At 51.9% G+C, this 17,464-nt stretch overlaps 1 protein-coding gene across 1 annotated transcript in view; it reads right to left on the bottom strand.

Annotated features, from left to right (window-relative positions):
• Nucleotides 1–409: 409 nt before the first annotated feature.
• ptch2 (patched 2) overlaps nt 410–17,464 on the bottom strand; it is a 35,047-nt gene continuing 17,992 nt past the window's right edge. Inside the window, exons 6-22 of the mRNA XM_061242221.1 lie at nt 16,787–16,982; nt 16,140–16,261; nt 14,970–15,117; nt 13,986–14,117; nt 13,576–13,731; nt 13,383–13,475; nt 12,901–13,026; nt 11,998–12,116; nt 11,003–11,763; nt 9,697–9,839; nt 9,252–9,432; nt 8,611–8,891; nt 6,923–7,060; nt 6,403–6,545; nt 1,854–2,244; nt 1,038–1,572; nt 410–645 (exon numbers count right to left, since the gene is read on the bottom strand). Coding sequence (XP_061098205.1) covers nt 611–645; nt 1,038–1,572; nt 1,854–2,244; nt 6,403–6,545; nt 6,923–7,060; nt 8,611–8,891; nt 9,252–9,432; nt 9,697–9,839; nt 11,003–11,763; nt 11,998–12,116; nt 12,901–13,026; nt 13,383–13,475; nt 13,576–13,731; nt 13,986–14,117; nt 14,970–15,117; nt 16,140–16,261; nt 16,787–16,982 — 3,700 coding nt within the window. The 3' untranslated portion in view covers nt 410–610. The remainder of the gene's footprint in view (nt 646–1,037; nt 1,573–1,853; nt 2,245–6,402; nt 6,546–6,922; nt 7,061–8,610; nt 8,892–9,251; nt 9,433–9,696; nt 9,840–11,002; nt 11,764–11,997; nt 12,117–12,900; nt 13,027–13,382; nt 13,476–13,575; nt 13,732–13,985; nt 14,118–14,969; nt 15,118–16,139; nt 16,262–16,786; nt 16,983–17,464) is intronic.

The following is a 17,464-nucleotide window of genomic DNA, read 5'->3' as shown; positions in this document are numbered from 1 at the left end:
TGCGCAGTGCAAACAGAGGCCGAGGATGGTACTGTCTATGTCGAGGTTCTACCATTTGTGAGTAAATGAGACGCCATTTTTGAAAATACAGAGACGCCCCCTGTCAGAATGCGGTGTCAGAGAAATAAAACTAATCCAATGTTATTTTGTAACTTACGTCAAGGGGAGGGGGTACTGCATAATTTCAAGGCAAATAATTTCAGTTCTTTCAGAGTAGCAGCGAAAAAACAAACACTGACCTTATTTTCAATAAACTATTATCATTATACCAATTCACTTTTCTTACTTTTTTCTTTTTACATATTACACATCTCTTAATCTATACAAGGAAGGAGTCCTCCAAAAACCACTTATACATTATCTGACTTTTACATAACAGAATACACAAGTTATACAGTACTCTTTTAAATAGCTTTTCCCTCTTTTTTTAGTATTAAAATATATATTTATATATTTATATATATATATTCTTAAAACAAGAACTTTTAATATTTTTTAAAATAAATCCTTTTGTTTGTGTGAGGTCTATTTACAGTTCATTGAGAAAGAGTTGGGGGACCAGGAAGATTTTGAGCTGGGCAGCCAGAGATGGGTTCCAGACGAGGGGGGTCTACCGGTCTTTGGCTGCCTGGTTCCGTGGGCCACCTGAAACAGAAAAGCAGGGGTCAGGATCAGCGAGCCCTCGTGAAAGCGGAGACCCTGTTTACACTGGCAAGGCGAGAGCTGACAAGTTGAGCTAGTGCGGAGCTGTGAAGATATTATCATTGTTTTAGAACTATTTACACCCTCTCCCCTCCCTCCCGCCCTGACCGCTGCCTGTCTGACTCTGTTTGTTTTGGACTGACGGCATGGCACTGGACTTCAGAGAGAATGGATGTTGAGCTACGTATCGCTCCAGTCCAATTAAGCAGATGTGGTCTTAATCCAGGACTCTTGAGTCCATGGTCTAAATCCAAGACTGCACTCTGATTCAAATGACGGCATTAGCGGATTTTTTCATTAGATTTTTTTCCATAAGTGTGTGAAAGCTTGCTCACCTAGAGCCTGGTCAGTGGGATGCTGCCTCGTCTCCTCACATTCCAGGTCTTGGAGCTCCAAGTTGCTCCTCTTGGAATTTTCGGTAGCTTTCCCGTGACTCTGCGACCTCCCCAGCGTGTCCTCAAAACAGTCCGATTCGCTGTCGTTGAACCCCTCGTGTGTGTAACCCCTGTAAGCCCCTGGCAAGCTGGGGTGCACGGCCACCGTCACCGAGGCAGTGGCCGTAACCATAGTAACAGCACTACCGGGCCCCTGAACTCTGGTTCCCGCATTGTAGCCCGGCATCGTAGTCCTGTTATGATGCGGCCTACTGCTATACTGAGACCTGGGGCCACAGTGATTAGTCCTGCCGGGACCCTGAGGTCTGTCGCTGGGTAAATGTTGTCTCTTGGGTCCCTGGTCTTGGGTGTAATCCTGTTTTTTATCCCATCGGGCGATCTGAGAGCTGACCGAGGTGACGGTCGGCTGAGTCGGCCCGTTTAGATGTTCCTTCCTGGCAGTGATGTTCGGGCTTTCGCTGTATGGCTTTACCACCTGCGGGAGAGGCACAGACACAAGATGCTTTACTTTTCCTCGAAAGGGAACCAGGTGGTTTTCATCATTTCAGCTTACGTTTACTTTTTGACCAAAGTCAACAGCCGTACGAGCTCAGCTACTTTGAACGAACTACAGAAAGATGACTACAAAGGATACCATTAAGGCAGTGTTGTTACGATGGCTGTGGCAGGAAGTTTGATACTTCAGATAAAGTGAGAGATTAACACAGGGGATTGGACAGTTAGAGGGCTGTTGACAGTGATGGGGATAAGGCGTACCGTGAGTTTGGGGAAGCTGGGGTTCTTGCTGGCCTCCAGCAGGATGTGGGACGTTGGCGCGGGCGTAGGCGCGATGTAGGCGCTACGGTCGCGGTACTTGTACTCATCCTCTGCCAGGCCCGACGTGGTGGTGGTCTCGGAGTAGTACTCGGAGTCCTCTGACTCGGAGAAGGCGTGACGGCGGGGTCCCTGTGGGTAGCGGCCGGCGTAGTAACCATGGTGATTCATGGGCGGCGGGAGGGGCTCCGGAGACGGAGTGGGTAGGCGGCTGCCGTTGTCAGCGGGAGTGACCTCAGCAGGCGGGCCCATGATTGACAGGAGGACGGGCAGCAGGACGAGGCCGTTCAGGACCCCCAGGAGCGTCAGGATGGCAAGGACAGCGAAAAAGTACCTGCACACGAAACAAAACGCAAGGGTTACGACAAGGTTACCAAAGACCATTCCGGAAATAAACAACTCCCAAGAGCAACATGTTAAAAATACAGAGGTACAGTGGACAATTTAGCCAGACCAGTGCCACTCCTTTGCCCCCCCCCCCCCCCCCCCCCCGCCCCCATGTGGACGGACCCCCTCAGGACTTTCGCTATAGGCCCTAGGCCCTACTCTTTCCTTTTTCCCTCCATTTCCCCTCCTCTCCCTGCGTCCCCTTCACTGGCGGCCTGACAGGCCGGAGGAATTCCTGGGCTCCAGTTCGGCAGCGCACGGTCTCCCTCTGGGAGCCCTCATCTATCACCACAGGACCGCCACTTCCTGAAAATATGTGTTTACATTAGCGAGCAGATCCTACAAACCTGCCCCCCCCCCCCCCCCCCGGTCTACACAAGAAAGGGTAGTAGTGAAGGGGGGTGGGGGGGGGGACACCTTCCACCTCCTGGCTAACACACTGCTCTCCTCCACAGCTTAATATCCGACCTGGTGGAGATCCTGTTTCAGCTCACGACGCAGTGACGCACTGCTGTGTTGACAGCAGACAGGCCTGGGCCAAGTCTCCACATGGCTGGGGCCTAGAAGACCATGCCAAACAGACACAGCATTCGCCCCCAAAAATCTGAGAACTATCGCTCCTCAAACACACCTTCAGCAGACCAGCTTTGAGACACGAGGGTGACATTATTCCTGGCAACATCCCGGCTCTAAACCAAAAGCCAACCAATGAATGAGGTGATACGCCATGTGACCAAACCACCTTGTGATACCCTAGCATTTGCTAAGGATTTGCTAAGGATACACACAGCAATCTGCAAACTCTGTTACCGCCATTTTCAATCACGAGTAATGGCTTCTCGGTTCACTGGGGGCTACAGTTGTGAATGATCTGCATTCTCTTGTGTTTACATCTCAGCAACAGGGGGTGGGGGGGGGGGGGGGTCCTGACTCCTCACCCCATTAGGTAGAGATAGTTTACTCCAGGAGACAGGGTGTTGACAATGGTGTGTGACTGTGATCTACCATTAACAACCACACAGCCTGGCTTGACACGGTATATGCCAACAGCTTCACCCTTCATTCCATCTTTGTGAGTGAAAAATGTTGTGTGTGTGTGTGTGTGTGTGTGCGCACGCTCCACAGTAATCAAGACTGCACATATTCCAGTGGTTCCAAAACACGTCCACAAATCGTTGGAAAACAAAACACGTTTTATACACATGAATGGTGGTTTCAATTGGGTTTCATTGCTGAGGGCAGGCTCTTTTCATCCATCAAAAAGGCTCCAAGATCCTGGGAGATGGCCTTCTGTGGACTGTGAGGGACTGTCGTGGCTGTGTAGCCAGGGATGAATCATGCAGCGCTGCACTGCACTCTGTGATGGGGCACAGGGCTATAATTTAGCCTTAGCGTTTCTGCGCTCCTCATTCTGGGCTGGTTTTGCCACAAGAAAGAGAGTGCATGAGGAAATTAGAGAGGCCTCTAGCAGAAGGCTTACATGAAAGAGAGATCCCAGCTCTTTTAACTGTGGTTCAGGCATCATGAAGGGGGGGGGGGGGCAGGGGGATTGGGAAAGGAGGGGGGGGGGGGGGGCAGAAGAAAAAACAAGGAGAGGGGGGGGAAAAACTCCCAGCATTCCAGAAAGTTCTCGTGGCTCACCTCCCTCGAAAGCATTTGTGTCACTCTCCGGAAGACTTGAGCAACACCAATGTGGATGTTGAAAAGAAAAAAAAGGCTACATGTTGTACACATCTGGTTGTAACATTTCCCCCTACCAACGTAATGGAAACTGCCGCCTGTTGGCTTGTTTGACTTTGTCTCCACAGACGGTGAGGCTATCTGTTTACCCAAGCAAAATCCACCATTTATCCATCTTGGATTTATGGGAAAATATAATATGAAAACAATCATGTTAATGAAAATAAGGGCAGAGACTGCTGTGAATGTTGGCCATGGGGCAGTCGCTTCATTAACAGCCAGGGGTATGAACCACTGGGTCTGTTATCCTCATGGATTTTGAAAACAGTAACTTTATTGGTGCAAACATCTAGCATTTTCTTGTAATGTATTTCACCCAAAGTTATGTACCAACTAATATCCATGGTAAACTGTGGGAAAAAAGGTATTTTGAAGTAGTTTTCACTTTTTGTTCCCACCAAACAGAAAATGGTGGACAGGAACGTTTTGTATAAAACTAGGCTGCCCCTAAAAAGTCCTTTTTGGTGGTAGTTTTTGTGGTTGAGCCCAAGGGCCCGCCCACCCAGCCAGTCCTGGGCGTAAATTTAAGCGGGGAGCCACGGTGATCGAGTGAGCTGCAGGACGGTGGTCCCGGAGTCACGCGATGGAAGCCGCAAGGCCGAGCAGAGCCCCTCTTATGCTGAGTACCACGCATTCTCGTTCTTTCCTCCTCCCCTCCAGCTCCCTCCCTCCCTCCCTCGCTCGCTCCCTCCCTTTCTCCCTCTGCCTGCCTCATTAACAAAGCCATGCAGGCTCCCACTTCAGACTGCAGTTTTTTTTGTGATGTTTCCCATTCACTGTTTGCCGTCTCGAAATGCAGTGTGGGCCACAGTGCTTTGAAAACCGGCACGGCGAGGGCAATCTGTTTCAACAAAACCCCCCCACAACCCCCCCATCCCCCTCGCCCTCCAAAAAAAAGCCATTTGGGCAAATTCTAAGCCTCACTTCAAAATGAAGACCCGCAGCTTGGTCCCTATGCAATTTCTGCGCTCTGAATGCAGGCTGAAGTTAGGGAGAGACCCAAAATCGAGGGGAGAAACAGATATAGCAGCCACCTCTGGTCTGCCGGCGTCCACTTCCTCTTATTTAGATAGAGAGGCCCTCGCTCTAACTATCCAATGTACGTGAAAAAGAGGGAAAAAAAAGTCGCTTGTTTATTTTACTAAGTCAACATTCCGAAAGTGGAGCGTGATTTATTTAAGGGGGGAAAAAACCTAAACTATCCGTGGGCCCTGGTTGGGGTTAGACCTCCAAAGGAGACCGAGTGTTAGGAATTCTGTTGTTTATATAAACTGTAATCTTTTCCATTCGGAGTCGGGGGTGCGGAGGGAGGGTTGGGGGCTGGTTGGGAGAGGGGCTGCAGAGCATGTTCAGCTGTTTATTCCATGTGCCACCGTGAGGAGATGTTTACAGCACAGTATTTATGCTACTCCCCTGCTTGAGGGACCGTCCCCCCCCCCCCCCCAAAATCTAAACAGGACCTCCCAGCGTGAATGCCCTGGTGCTAGTCTGCAGCCCCCACCCCAATTTCCAGCCAGACCCCCTCACCACCACCCTCCTGCTGACACTCAGGCCCCCCCCACCACCACCACCATTGCTCCTTCCTCTTCTTTCTTTGTCTCTTCCTCTCTGGGGCAGAATGAAAGAGGGAACTTATCATTTCACCTACTGAGTGAAGTCATTGGCTGTGAGAACGACAGTTGGAGCTGCCAGGACGCCACCCCTTGCTCTATTTATTTATTTTTTTGAAGTCCTGCTCTCGGAGCGAATGCTGCTTTTAAGCGACGGGTCTGTTTTAAGTGAGGGCTTCTCTCTCAAGGCTGTGGTCTTTTTCCTACATTTTCTCTCCCCACCAACCGCCATTTTTCTCCCCTGGAGGAATTTTCTGTGGTGCAGAAAGGGGGTACGAGGCCTGGTGGCAGAGACTCAGCTGACCAGTTCAAACTAAGGGTGGGGTGGAGCCTAGTCTCTTTCTGCGGGCTCTGGAAAGCTTCTGAACTGGAGGCAGTAACACTAACAGATCCTGTGTGTCTGTGTCTGTGTGTGTGTCTGCCCAGTCAGTAACGCATTTGTGTTTACCAGCAGCTGTTACACACCAGTAATGTTTTCCCCATTTGTCGTGAGTGCGTGGGGGGGCCGGGTGGGTGGTGGGTGGCTGGGGGTGGAGTGACAGGGACAGGTGGGTTGGGGTGGAAATGGGGGCACACATTCCCACCTGCACCCACGACCACCCCAAAACCTCACCCTTCCACCCCCCCACGATGAACCCGACAACTGCCCGGGCGTTAGGACACGCCGTTAGCGCCTGACGCAGACGCGGTGTGACGCGTCTCTGTCCGCAGGGGACTACGGGGGGGAACGGGATGGAGGCGGGGGAAAGACTCACCTCATGATGAAGTCAAACTCGGAGCCGGCCAGCATGAGGACCCCCAGCAGCGTGGAGATAGCGCCGTCCATCACCGGTGCGAACATGTGCTCCAGCGCCACCACCGAACGCAGGTTCCTGTTCCCAATCGCCGTCAGGAAGCCCTGAGGTGAAGGGAGGGGGGTTACTTAGTGAATGCTTCTGGAGCACAACACAACTATTATTCCTACCAACCGCATACTGTAATTAAATATATTATAAAGACACTGTAAGACTACACAATGTATGGGTGTCTATGAATGTTTGTCACCATCAGATATTGCAATATGTTTTTAAAAATATATACTGCATCAATATTAATCGTAATATTTTTGAAAAGTCCATATATTTACAATGGCTGCATATTGCTTTTCTATAGCCACCAGTTGACTCTCAGTCAAGTTACAGAAGAGAGGAGTCTTAGGCGTCTCGTGTTCTAATGGCGCGAATAGGAGAGTCTGTGTGAGAGAAGGGTGGGGCGTTGTGGGGGTGGGGAGCGTACCAGAGCGACATGGACGGTGAACTCCACCCCGATGCCCACGGAAGCGATGAGAATCACCACGGGGATGGCACTCAGCTTGATCCCAATGAGTCCCATGATGCCGAAGAGCTCCACCGTCATCATCGCCAAGATGAACACCTGAAGGACGATAGCACATTAGCAACGCTGCTCACTCACTCCGCCTCATTGCACAAGTATCTGAGAAACATCACTCTGCTTGTGCTTTGCTCATTACATTAACAGAAACACAGCGCACTTAAGCACTTCCTACCACTGGAACAAGGTCTGCAGTAGTTAAACAAAGCACTTTCCGTTAAGTGTATGTAACTGCATTAAAGTGGGTATGTGTGTCCGTGTGTGTATGTAAGAGAGAGAGAGGGAAGGAGAGCAAGTGAGAGAGAGAGGGAGAGGGAAAGAGAGGGAGAGTTAGCTCTAGCAGTGGCAGGGTGACATCCTCTCAAAGGCTGACTCTAAAGGGAGGCCACAGGCCTGAAAAGCAGACTCCAGGCAGTGTTTTTTATGGGTCTGCTTTTTAGCCCTTTCTCTCAGCCTCTCTGGGCCTATTTACATGGAAATGGCCCCTGTCCTGACGGCACCACGGCCTGTACGCACACAAGAGGCCACAGCCAAACAGTCAGGATGCCACTGTCATCTGCGCAGCATCGAGTTACCCCCTCACCTGCTAACCCCTGCCCCTCCCCCACCCCCTGTTTTCAGGCCCGGGGGAAATGACTGACACTGTCAAACAAAAGACAATACGGGCCCTCATTTCTACACTCCACTCCGCCGTCCCTCTCTTGACATCCTTTCAACACTAATGTACTTCTTTAAACAAAACAAAAAAAAACTTGGCGTTTTATTTTAGCAAAAACAGACAGAGAGGAGCTCTGAAAATCCCCAGCCTCGCGCTCCCCCTTTGATGTCGGCAGGGGTCCCAATTCGGTCACGGTTAAATTGGAAATGTTAAAACCCATTTTATTGCGGCCACATATAGGCTATGAAACTACAGAGGACACGGCTTAGAAAGGCGACGTGACAATGCGCGTTTAGGCCCGGAACGGATCTGTCTCTGTACGGGAAAAGCTGTTTGCGCCGTCTTACTCATGGCCCCCTTATTCCGCAAACACGGGCCGAAAACCCGTCGCATTCGCCCTCCGCCACCATGTTATCACCCATTCCGCCCCACCCCGCCCCAACATGAGGCACCCTAAAAGTCCCATGCTGTCCCCCCTAGCTGCTGGGACCCTCCCCTGGAGGACCCCATTAGCCGCTGTGCAAAACGTTTCCCAGCCGCTGAGCTAACATGGGACCCCCAACCCACCCACCTCCCACGAAACCCACCCATCCACCACCCACTCCCCCCTCAGCTCCCTGATGGATGGGTTTAGCAGGCCAAGGTCGCGACTGCCCCGATCCGTCCTGTCCCCCGTTTTTGACAAAGGCGGTTGGAGGTAAAGCCTCCGGGAAGCTTTGCCGGTCCTTTGCATTTCCTTTTCTAAACCCTGGCAGCTCGGATTAGAATGACAAAAGGGAGGGGGGGGGGTGAGTGCAGCGGTAGCGCCCTCCGGCCAGCCCGCCGCAGCCCTCCCCAGAGAGAAAAGAGCTCCATGGTGGGGTTATTGAGCTGTGTGTGTGCGGGGAGGTAGGGGGAATAGTTTTTGGCGGGGGGGGTTGGGGGTGTTACTCACGATGACACCAGCGGTCCAAGGATTGAGCAGCAGCACGGCACACACCAGGAAGGTGCAGGCTAGCACCACGCTAACGGCTAACAGGAACCAGTGACGCAGGCCGATGTACTGCTCCCAGAACAGGAAGGGGTAGCCGTTGGGGTAGTTGGGCACGCCCTTGCGGGCGAACTCCTCACAGATGGAGCGCACACACTCGATGGCCTCAATGAAGTCCGACGTCTGCCGCAGGCCATTCAGGTAGAAGGGGAACTGGGCAAACTCCAGGGGCTCGGCTGCTGGGACTGGGGGGGGGGGGGGGGGGGGACAGCAGAAATGAGTGGGTTATGACACATTAGACAGCCGCCAGCTGCAAACTAATTCAAAGTTTAAAATAACATGGCTTAATATAATATAATGCTTTAAATCTTAAATTTATTTTTAACTATGAGTGTCTCCATCTTTTTCTGGCTGAGAACTCACAATGACGCAGGCGCCCCCATTTTAATTAAGACAGAAACCAGGAATATGCACTTCTAACAAAACATTTGATTACGGCAGCTTCCATTGAAAGAATAAACAAACTCCATTGATGAAGCAGCTCTCAAAATGATGGTCAGTCAGGAAAGAGCGGTTGTGAGCACTTAGTAAGAAAAGTTACTCACTGCGCAGGTTCTCCCCAGTGGTGTCGTACTTGTCATGGATCCACTCACGGGGGTGTGGGTAGAAGTTAGCCTGGGAGGCTGCATAGCCTAGCGGGTCATTGCTAACCCAGACGGTCAGGTAGATGTAGAAGATATCTGGGTGGACCAGGCCCTCCTCATCCACCAGGCGACGGGTGGTCAGCTGCAGGGACAGGAAGAGGAAGTGAGGTCAGGTGGAGAGGGAGGGGCATGCGAACCAGGAAGGAGGGCTGTGGAGGGGGGAATTCTTGATGTTGTAGCACATAATCATATTTCTTGCAATCATGCCTCACTTCTAGTTTATGACTTGCCATTACTTTACTGACTTAGACTTGATGTTCATGGCTATGGATAACTGATGCTTTATGAGAATTGTACCTAGTCTGACCTGTGTTTAAAATGTAATGTAATAGACAGGGGTGCGGACCTGGCTGAAGTTGAAGGGGTCCTTCTTGGAGCCGGTCTGGATGAGCAGCTTGTAGGCCAGCACGCCATCTTCAGTGCCATTACGGTAACTGTCCCATGTGATGCGGCCTGCCGCCCAGTCGGCATCGAATGAAGCTTGCAGGCCTGAGGAGAGAGGCATTATGGGTTATTGCCGTGCCTGACTCTCAGGTATCCCTGTCCCAGTGTGTCCACTCGCACGTACAGCGCCCCCTCTGGTTGAACAGCCACACTGCAGGATCCTGCAGAGGGGATTCTGGGAGGTGGGAGGAAGTGCTGCTGAATGCAGCTAATTAAACTGTCTTTGAGGGAGCTCTCATGGAGAGGGCATTCCCTGGGGACTGATGTGAAATTCCCAGCAGCCTCATGACTGCCAACCAAAATTTTTTGAGCAAACCAGCCTTTGACCTCAAACGGCAGAGCGCAGGCACGCACATGCACACACATGCCACACACACACACACACACACAGACACACACTTGCATACACACAAACACACACATCATGTGTGTGGGCTGAGGAGATATAAAACAGGAAAGCCTTTCTTCTTTAAATTATAAAGTCTAGTGTGGTTGAAAAACAGTTCCCAGCCATTCCATAATTACAGGGAAACCCCCAGAAAAAATGAAATAAAATCAAATGGGGCGATGGGGGTGGGGGTGGGGGGAGAAGAGTCTTTCAAGTCACGCCAATTTCCCTGTTGACTGAAGAATTCCCCTGTTTCTTTCTCCGAGCTTTGTTGCTGTCCCTCGTTTTACCTTGATTCCCGACCCCTCCCAACCACACACTGACTGCCTTCCCCCCAAATCTTTCCTTCCCTTAGCCCTAGGGGAGAGGCCAAGAGGTGACAAAGACAACCTCTAGCCCTCCTTGATCCTTGACACAGCCTGGGGGAGCTGTGTGACAGGGGTGAACTTTCACTGCCTGGTCCCCCCCACCCAAAAAAAAAAAACCTTCCCTCTCACCCGCTTGCTGAAGGTGAACGCAGCAATAGACCTGACGGGCCATGGACTGAGACTCAGATATGATCCCAACCCTGAGGGTAACTGACAAAACTCTAAATCCACAGGGTCCTTCTACAAGGAGTCACCTGACTTCCTGTTATTAAACGGATAATCGTTTCACTGTTATAATGAATGGCTGGAATTATTTTACTATAGTAATGAATGGAAGGTGTGTATTAAAAACAGTGTACTACCAATTGCATTAGTCATTTGCTATATGCTAATGCTAAGCTAATGCTAATATATGGTTTTCTGTAATTATATATAAATGGGTATGGTCTTACCTCTCAGCCAATCTTGAAGGTAGTGCAGCCACATCCGAGGCAACCGCTGGTCACTGTCTCGCACCACATACTTGACAGAGTTGAAGGCGTTGTGGAGTTGCAGGAGTTCCCGCTGGTTTTTGCCGTAGTCAAAGCCACCCATGGTCACCAGGTACATGTTGTAGAAGGAGAAGTACTGGAACTGGGCCGAGATAAAGTCGTACTCCTTGGTGTCCCGAGGCACGATGTCCGTCAGGTAAAGTCCGTCATGGACCATAGTGGTCCCATAAAGGCTAAGGCCCAGGAGGGCCACAAACAGAACCAGGACCACGGCTTTGGTCTCGGGTTTGAGCAGCAGAGGGGCGTACTTCTCACGGGCAAAGTCCGACAGGTTCCAGCGGAAGAAGGGGAGGGGGACGCACTCACGCCCCTCCTTGGTATCGTCCACCTGGGCCAGAAGGTCACGGGTGGAGCTGGACGGGCCAAAGATTTGGGAGCCGTAGGGGTCCGGGGAGGAGGGTGAGGAGGGGGCCGTACCAGTGGGTGGGGGCACCACCACAGACGGGGCACTGGTGGAGATTTGGGAGGTTGGGGGCAGAATGGTGACAATGTGCTGGCCGGCCGCGTCGCATTGGGTGAAGGCCTGAACCGTGGTGGTGATCTGGGTACTGGTGGTGATGGTGGGACCCGTGTACGAGGGCGATGTTGTCGGATACGTGTGGTTGTCGTTGGCATCAGAGAACTCCTGAGGCTGGATCTGGATGACCCGGGAAGAGCACGGGCTGCCATTGGAGAAGGGGTAGAGGGGGTCAGAAGTTAATTAATGGCCATCAACACACCAATTTCAAACTACACATACAGATCACTTGGTGCACTGGCCCTTTTGCTACACCATCAAAAAAAGTCACATGACTCTTGGCAGGATTCCAGACGAGCAGGATTCCAGACACAGTCGAGATAAGGGGCTGGCAGTGGGCCATTGTGCACTGACAGGCTCCCACAGGTATGACCGTTACCTGTAGAAGCAGCACAGGAAGTCCAGTCTTTTGTCCTCTCTGCGGTGCAGGTCCAAACTCAGGATGGCAGGGAAGATGAGCAATACCATGGCGAAGTTGAACACCACGACTATGGCGGCCTGGTGGGGCAAATCCCAGAGAGAGGGAGGGAGGGAGGGAGGGAGAGAGAGGGAGGGAGAGGGAAAGGATTAGTTTGTTAGCGCCAGCGTGCCACCGGCCCGTGTTCCCCAGTCGGGCCTGAACTTGACAAAGAAGCCGTCCGTATTCAAGCTCCCTTGCTGTTTTAGTGCCTCTGATTGAATCTCGCAAACTTAAAAAGCAGCTCTAAATCACCACCCCTCCCTCCAACTCCCCCCACCCCGCACCTCCAAACCTCTCCCCAGCCCTCCCCCTATACCCCCCTCCCAAAACCGTCAACAGAAACAATCGGCAGAGAGGGGAGTCCCATGGCTGCACCGACCCTGGAGGAGGCTGGCAGAGGTCCACGACAACCCCACCCCACCCCCCCAGGCCCACATTATATTTGGTATCATCAGAACCCAGACCACCCAGGGAGCGGCGGGGAGATCACACAGCCAGCCTGACGGCTCTGTGATATACTGATATATCCCCCCCGTTTGATTACTTCTTCCCCTCCCCACCTGAGTTGCCTGGGTCCGTGATGGAAGGAGGGAGGGAGGGAGGGAGGGATGGAGAGAGGGAGGGAGGGAGACTATGCAACCGGCATAGGTGGAGGGAGTGATAAAAAGAACAAAAAAAGCGAGGGCTTTTCTAAATAACGCTGTTCATCAAAGCCGTCTGGGCGCTGGTGTGGGAGTGGCGCCCTCCCTCCCCCCACCTCAGAGTGGGGGGGTGGGCAAGGGGGAGTGTGGGAGAAGGGGGGCGGTGGGTTAAGACGGGTACCTGCAGCGAGAAGGCCCGCAGGGCGGGGATGGGCACCAGGGCCGCCATGAAGAAGGCGATCATGTTGTTGATGGAGGTGAGGGCCACGCTGGTACCCGTCCGGCGCAGGCAGTCCCCGGTCCGCTCCTGAGTGGAGGGGAGGAGAGGAACACCCAGAGTTCAGAGAGGGCACACACATTACAGAGCAGTGAGAGCGGACTGGGAATCTGAGGGTTGCAAGTTCCAGCTTTGGGTTCAGTACTTAAGCTCTTTACCCAGGAACCCTACACCCGGTGTGAATGAGAAATATGCCCAATGGGAGAGAGGTGATTTCAAGATTGGTGAAGGGGGGCAGTGAAGTGAGGAGTGAGTGTGCATTTGCGGCTTAGCGGTTAGCCTGAGATGCTAACTTGCCTTGAAAAGGATGTTAGAGTCTGTGTCAGTGAACGAATGAGTGTACATTAGCGACGTTAGCAGCCTGAGATACTAATAGTGTGGCTTACCTTGAAAGGGATGTTGGAGCCTGTCTCGGTGAAGGAGTGAGCCAGCAGGAACATGTCGTCCACACCGATCCCCAGAGCCAGGAAGGGCAGCACCTGAGGGGAGGAAGACGTTCGGGGAGGAGGTTAGAGCTGGCTGCAGGACCGGGACACTGAGGCATTGTGGGAATCGTGTGGACGGGGCCTGCGGACGTACCTGTGTGGTGGCAGCGTTGAAGGACAGGCCCAGCAGGGAGCACAGGCCCAGGCCAGCTGCCACTGACAGCGCCACCAGCAGCACTCCCGCCAGCCCCACGGCCCCCTGGGACTTGGTGCAGTCCCAGCGCAGCATGGTGACGCAGGCGTAGGCCAGCTGTGCAGAGAGAGGAGAGAAATTGAGCACTGGACGCCAGGATAGAGCATTTACAATTGCCACTGCTGCTGCTACTACTACCACTATTATGACTACTACCATTACTTTTTCAAGCAGAAATTCAACTGTAAATTTAGTAACATTAAAACAATATATTGTACATTGGATCGCTGCAATATTAGCAATGCAAATCATCACAGGTCTGGGAAATGGAAGCAGCCAATCAGAGAAGAGGAAGTGGATGTGCTGCTTACCATGAGCAGGTACCCTCCGGCCACCCGGATGACACTGACATCAGAGAAGGACTTCATGATGTCATTGAGGGTGGTGGTGGAGAAGGCGTGCATGCTCTGGGTGGAGTTCTCAGGGATGCTCTGGTGCACCACCTGCAAGACGATCATGGTGGATCAAAACGCAATACTCAACCGCCGTGCAAACCAAATGGCAGCCCAGAGTGTACATTCAGAGTAATCAATCACAAGCCTCTGTGCAACGTATTCTTGTTATACAAGTCATTAGTAATTTGTTACTGTTTTGTTTCCTCTGTGAAGACTCTTAAACAGGAGTCATTTATTGTGTGGTGTGCATTAGCATCGTCGCTATGCATACTCGAAATCGCTGTGCTCAGAAACATCTTGAGTTACTCTGCTGACAATTCAAACAAACAGTGAATTATTCATTCGCCTGGCACATCCCCTCCTGACTCTGTGTATACATTTTTTTGGCGAGCAGCACACCAGCGAGGTAGCCCCGAGCCCTCATGAAGCCTGACAACTGAGAAATAATGACCACAGATGCCAAAGGTCAAAGGGCAGGGGGATCAAATGAGATCACATGGTCTCCTGAGCCCTTCCATCAGCACCATGAATGGCCGACAACCTTAGGGGAACGAAACACCCTGCACTTTGTTTTTCCAGTGACTCTCCAACCCCCCCTGCCCCCTTGCCCCCCCCTTTCCAAGCGGGCATTGCTGGAGGCACCGTGGGTCTCCCCCCTTCAGTCAGCAGGCTGGGTGTCAGCTATCACAAAAACAGCTTGTTCCTATAACTGGGAGTCTGTCAGTGGCCTCCTCGGCGGACTCCATTTACAAGGCAGCTGAGGATTGATGGAATTCAGACAGAGCTGCTCTCCCCCCGATCCTCGCCAAAATAGGCCTGCTGTCAGCGGGGGCGGCCCACGCTCGTGGCAGGTAAGGGCTCCGGCGGCGTTTTTTCTGGGTGGGGCGGGGTCACTCGTACCTCCACAAACTTCCTCTGCCAGGACTCCAGGATGGCGGTGGCCTTCTCCTGGTTCCAGTTGATGTCGTGGATCTCGTAGTCGTCCTTAAAGTGCTCGTACAGTTGCTTGGGACTCATGAGGAGGTACATGGTCTGGAGGGCCTCGGCTCTGTCGGGGGGTAAACAAAAAATCATCAGGCACAGTGAGACCACAGCCACACGAGGAGTCGGGTTCCAACTTTTGAAAAAAAAGGGGGAAAAACATGGCCACCGGCATCCCCACCCCCAGCCCGCATGCACTGTGGGGTCGGATTCAAGTTCTGCCGGGAATAGGCCGACTCACAATGCACACACAATACAAATAGCTCAATTAAGAAAGATCCGGATTCCCAGTGAAAGAATCCAACTCATACACATAAAAGGATTAATATAAATACCGTAGCTGAAATCTATTGTCTTCCCTTATAAGTTCACGTACACATGTGTTCAGTCACTTGTGGCCTATACGGGTTAAAGCAGGTGTTCTCATTTTAATATGCATCAACAGATGGTCTACTCTGAGTTTGGCACATATTCTGGGTGGCTTAGTTTGAAAAAAAAAAAAAAGCCCTGAGCAAGATTATAATAAATCATATCGCAGTAATGTTTGTGGCTTTTCGTGGCCAGTTGTAAAGGATTGTATCACATCCACTGAGATTTGCCAGGGTCAAGATCTGGGCAAAGCCCCAAGATTGTCACTCTATTCCTTTCTGCAGTGGTTTTAAATTAAAACAAGAATTCAAAATACTTAGGGAAGCCCAGGGGTGGGATTACACTGCTGGACTTTTACTCAGGGTGTTTTTAGACGCTTCGAATAAGATATTCTCCCCTGTTTCTGTAAGGACTTATGCAATGTTTGCATGTACAAGGTTTTAAAATGCTTCTTTGCCATATTATTTTTTTCCTTTTCTCTCCAAGAAGAGAAGCTCCCTTTTTTCCCTGTTCTCCAAAACAAATCAGGCCACGGTTAATGTGGCTGTCCATCATGTTTAATTGGTCTATCCTATGCGGAGGTCAGAGGTGGAAACTGATCCTGCTTCATGCAAGGAATTCCTTGGATGTGTGAGGTTATTAGGAGTCAGGAGGAGCCCTCTCTCCCTGGCCCCCACCAGAGTCACCGCCCACTCCCACCCCCTCCCCCTGCTCACTCACCTCAGCAATGCATCCTGGGAGTCCTTGGCCCTGCCGCCGAGGATCAGCTCCTCCTGCCAGTGCATGAACTTCTTGGAGAAGCCGTGGCAACCGCCCTGGAGTTCCTGGGCGATGTCGGGACTCTGTAAGAACAAGGACAGTGGATGGTAAGGCTTCAACCAGTGAACAGGTCTCACAAAACTCCATCCGCATTGTAGTGCCTGGAGGAAAGGCAAGTCAGGGTTGCCCAACACTGTTCCTGGAGATCGACTGTCCTTGTAGGTATTCACTCCAGCTCCAACAAAGCACCCCTCATTCAGCAGCTACAAGTCTTGCAAATTCAGGTACGCCAAATTAGGATTGAAGTGAAAGCATACAGGACGGGAGATATCCAGGAACAAGGTAAGTAGAAGTGCTTTGTGTGCTTAGCTTGTGCACGTGTGACCATGGCTGCTTACCATAAGGAGATTTATGCTGTAATATGCTAATGCTAATATATGTGTGTTTGTTAGCATGTAATCCATTAGCATTAACATACTAAAGCTTACCGTAAAGAGATGTACACAGTAGTATGTTAATGATAATAGATGCAAATAGATGTGTGTTCGTTAGCACATGTTCCCTGTACAATTTTTCCACTTCAGAGACTGTGTGCGGAAGGACTGTACCTGGCGCAGCTCCTTGTTGGGGGCACTCAGGGGGCAGTCGGGATCGTTGGGGTCGAGGCAGGGCCGGCTCATGTAGGCGTGTCCCACCTGGGCCTTCTCCAGCATCTCCCGGAAGCCCTCCAGAGACGTGAACTGGCTGAGCTCCTCCATCAGTTTCAGGGGGTCCAGGTTCATCCACTGGATGTCGGGCATTCCCCTGCAGAGACCAGAGCAGAGAGAGACGGCTCGGTCAGCTAAACTCGGTCAGGTGCAACGGCGTTCAAACGCTAGCAGGATGCAGACGCACTCCGAGGCTCAGTCGGTGGCCCTTGTCTCTCTTGCCCCACAATTTCTCCCCTAGTCTCGAATGCCCCCCCCCCCCACACCTTGCCTCTCCCTCCCCACACCGCCCCCTATGCCCCCCCTCCTCACCATTCCCCAGGGGCTGTTTGGTCTCCCAGCCAGGCGCGGAGCAGCAGATGCCGTGTAAAGTAGCGTTATTATCCTGTTACACGCGGCTACAATGCGCCCGCAAAGCAGGCCGTCGCCAGGCTGCTCGCTCCCATTTCTTAACTTTGTGCATCGAGTCATGACGATTACCTCTGCCTCTCAAACATCTTGATAGGGCTCCGGCAGGGTGTGGGTTGGGGGGCAGGCGCTGGGAGCGAGTAGGAGGAGGGGCGGGGTGGGCTCTCGCTG

The sequence above is a fragment of the Conger conger genome, chromosome 5 (genome assembly GCF_963514075.1).
Source record: "Conger conger chromosome 5, fConCon1.1, whole genome shotgun sequence".
Classification (NCBI taxonomy): Eukaryota; Metazoa; Chordata; class Actinopteri; order Anguilliformes; family Congridae; genus Conger; species Conger conger.
The sequence above is the reverse complement of the archived record's forward strand: the minus strand, read 5'-3'. Positions and strand labels throughout refer to the sequence as shown.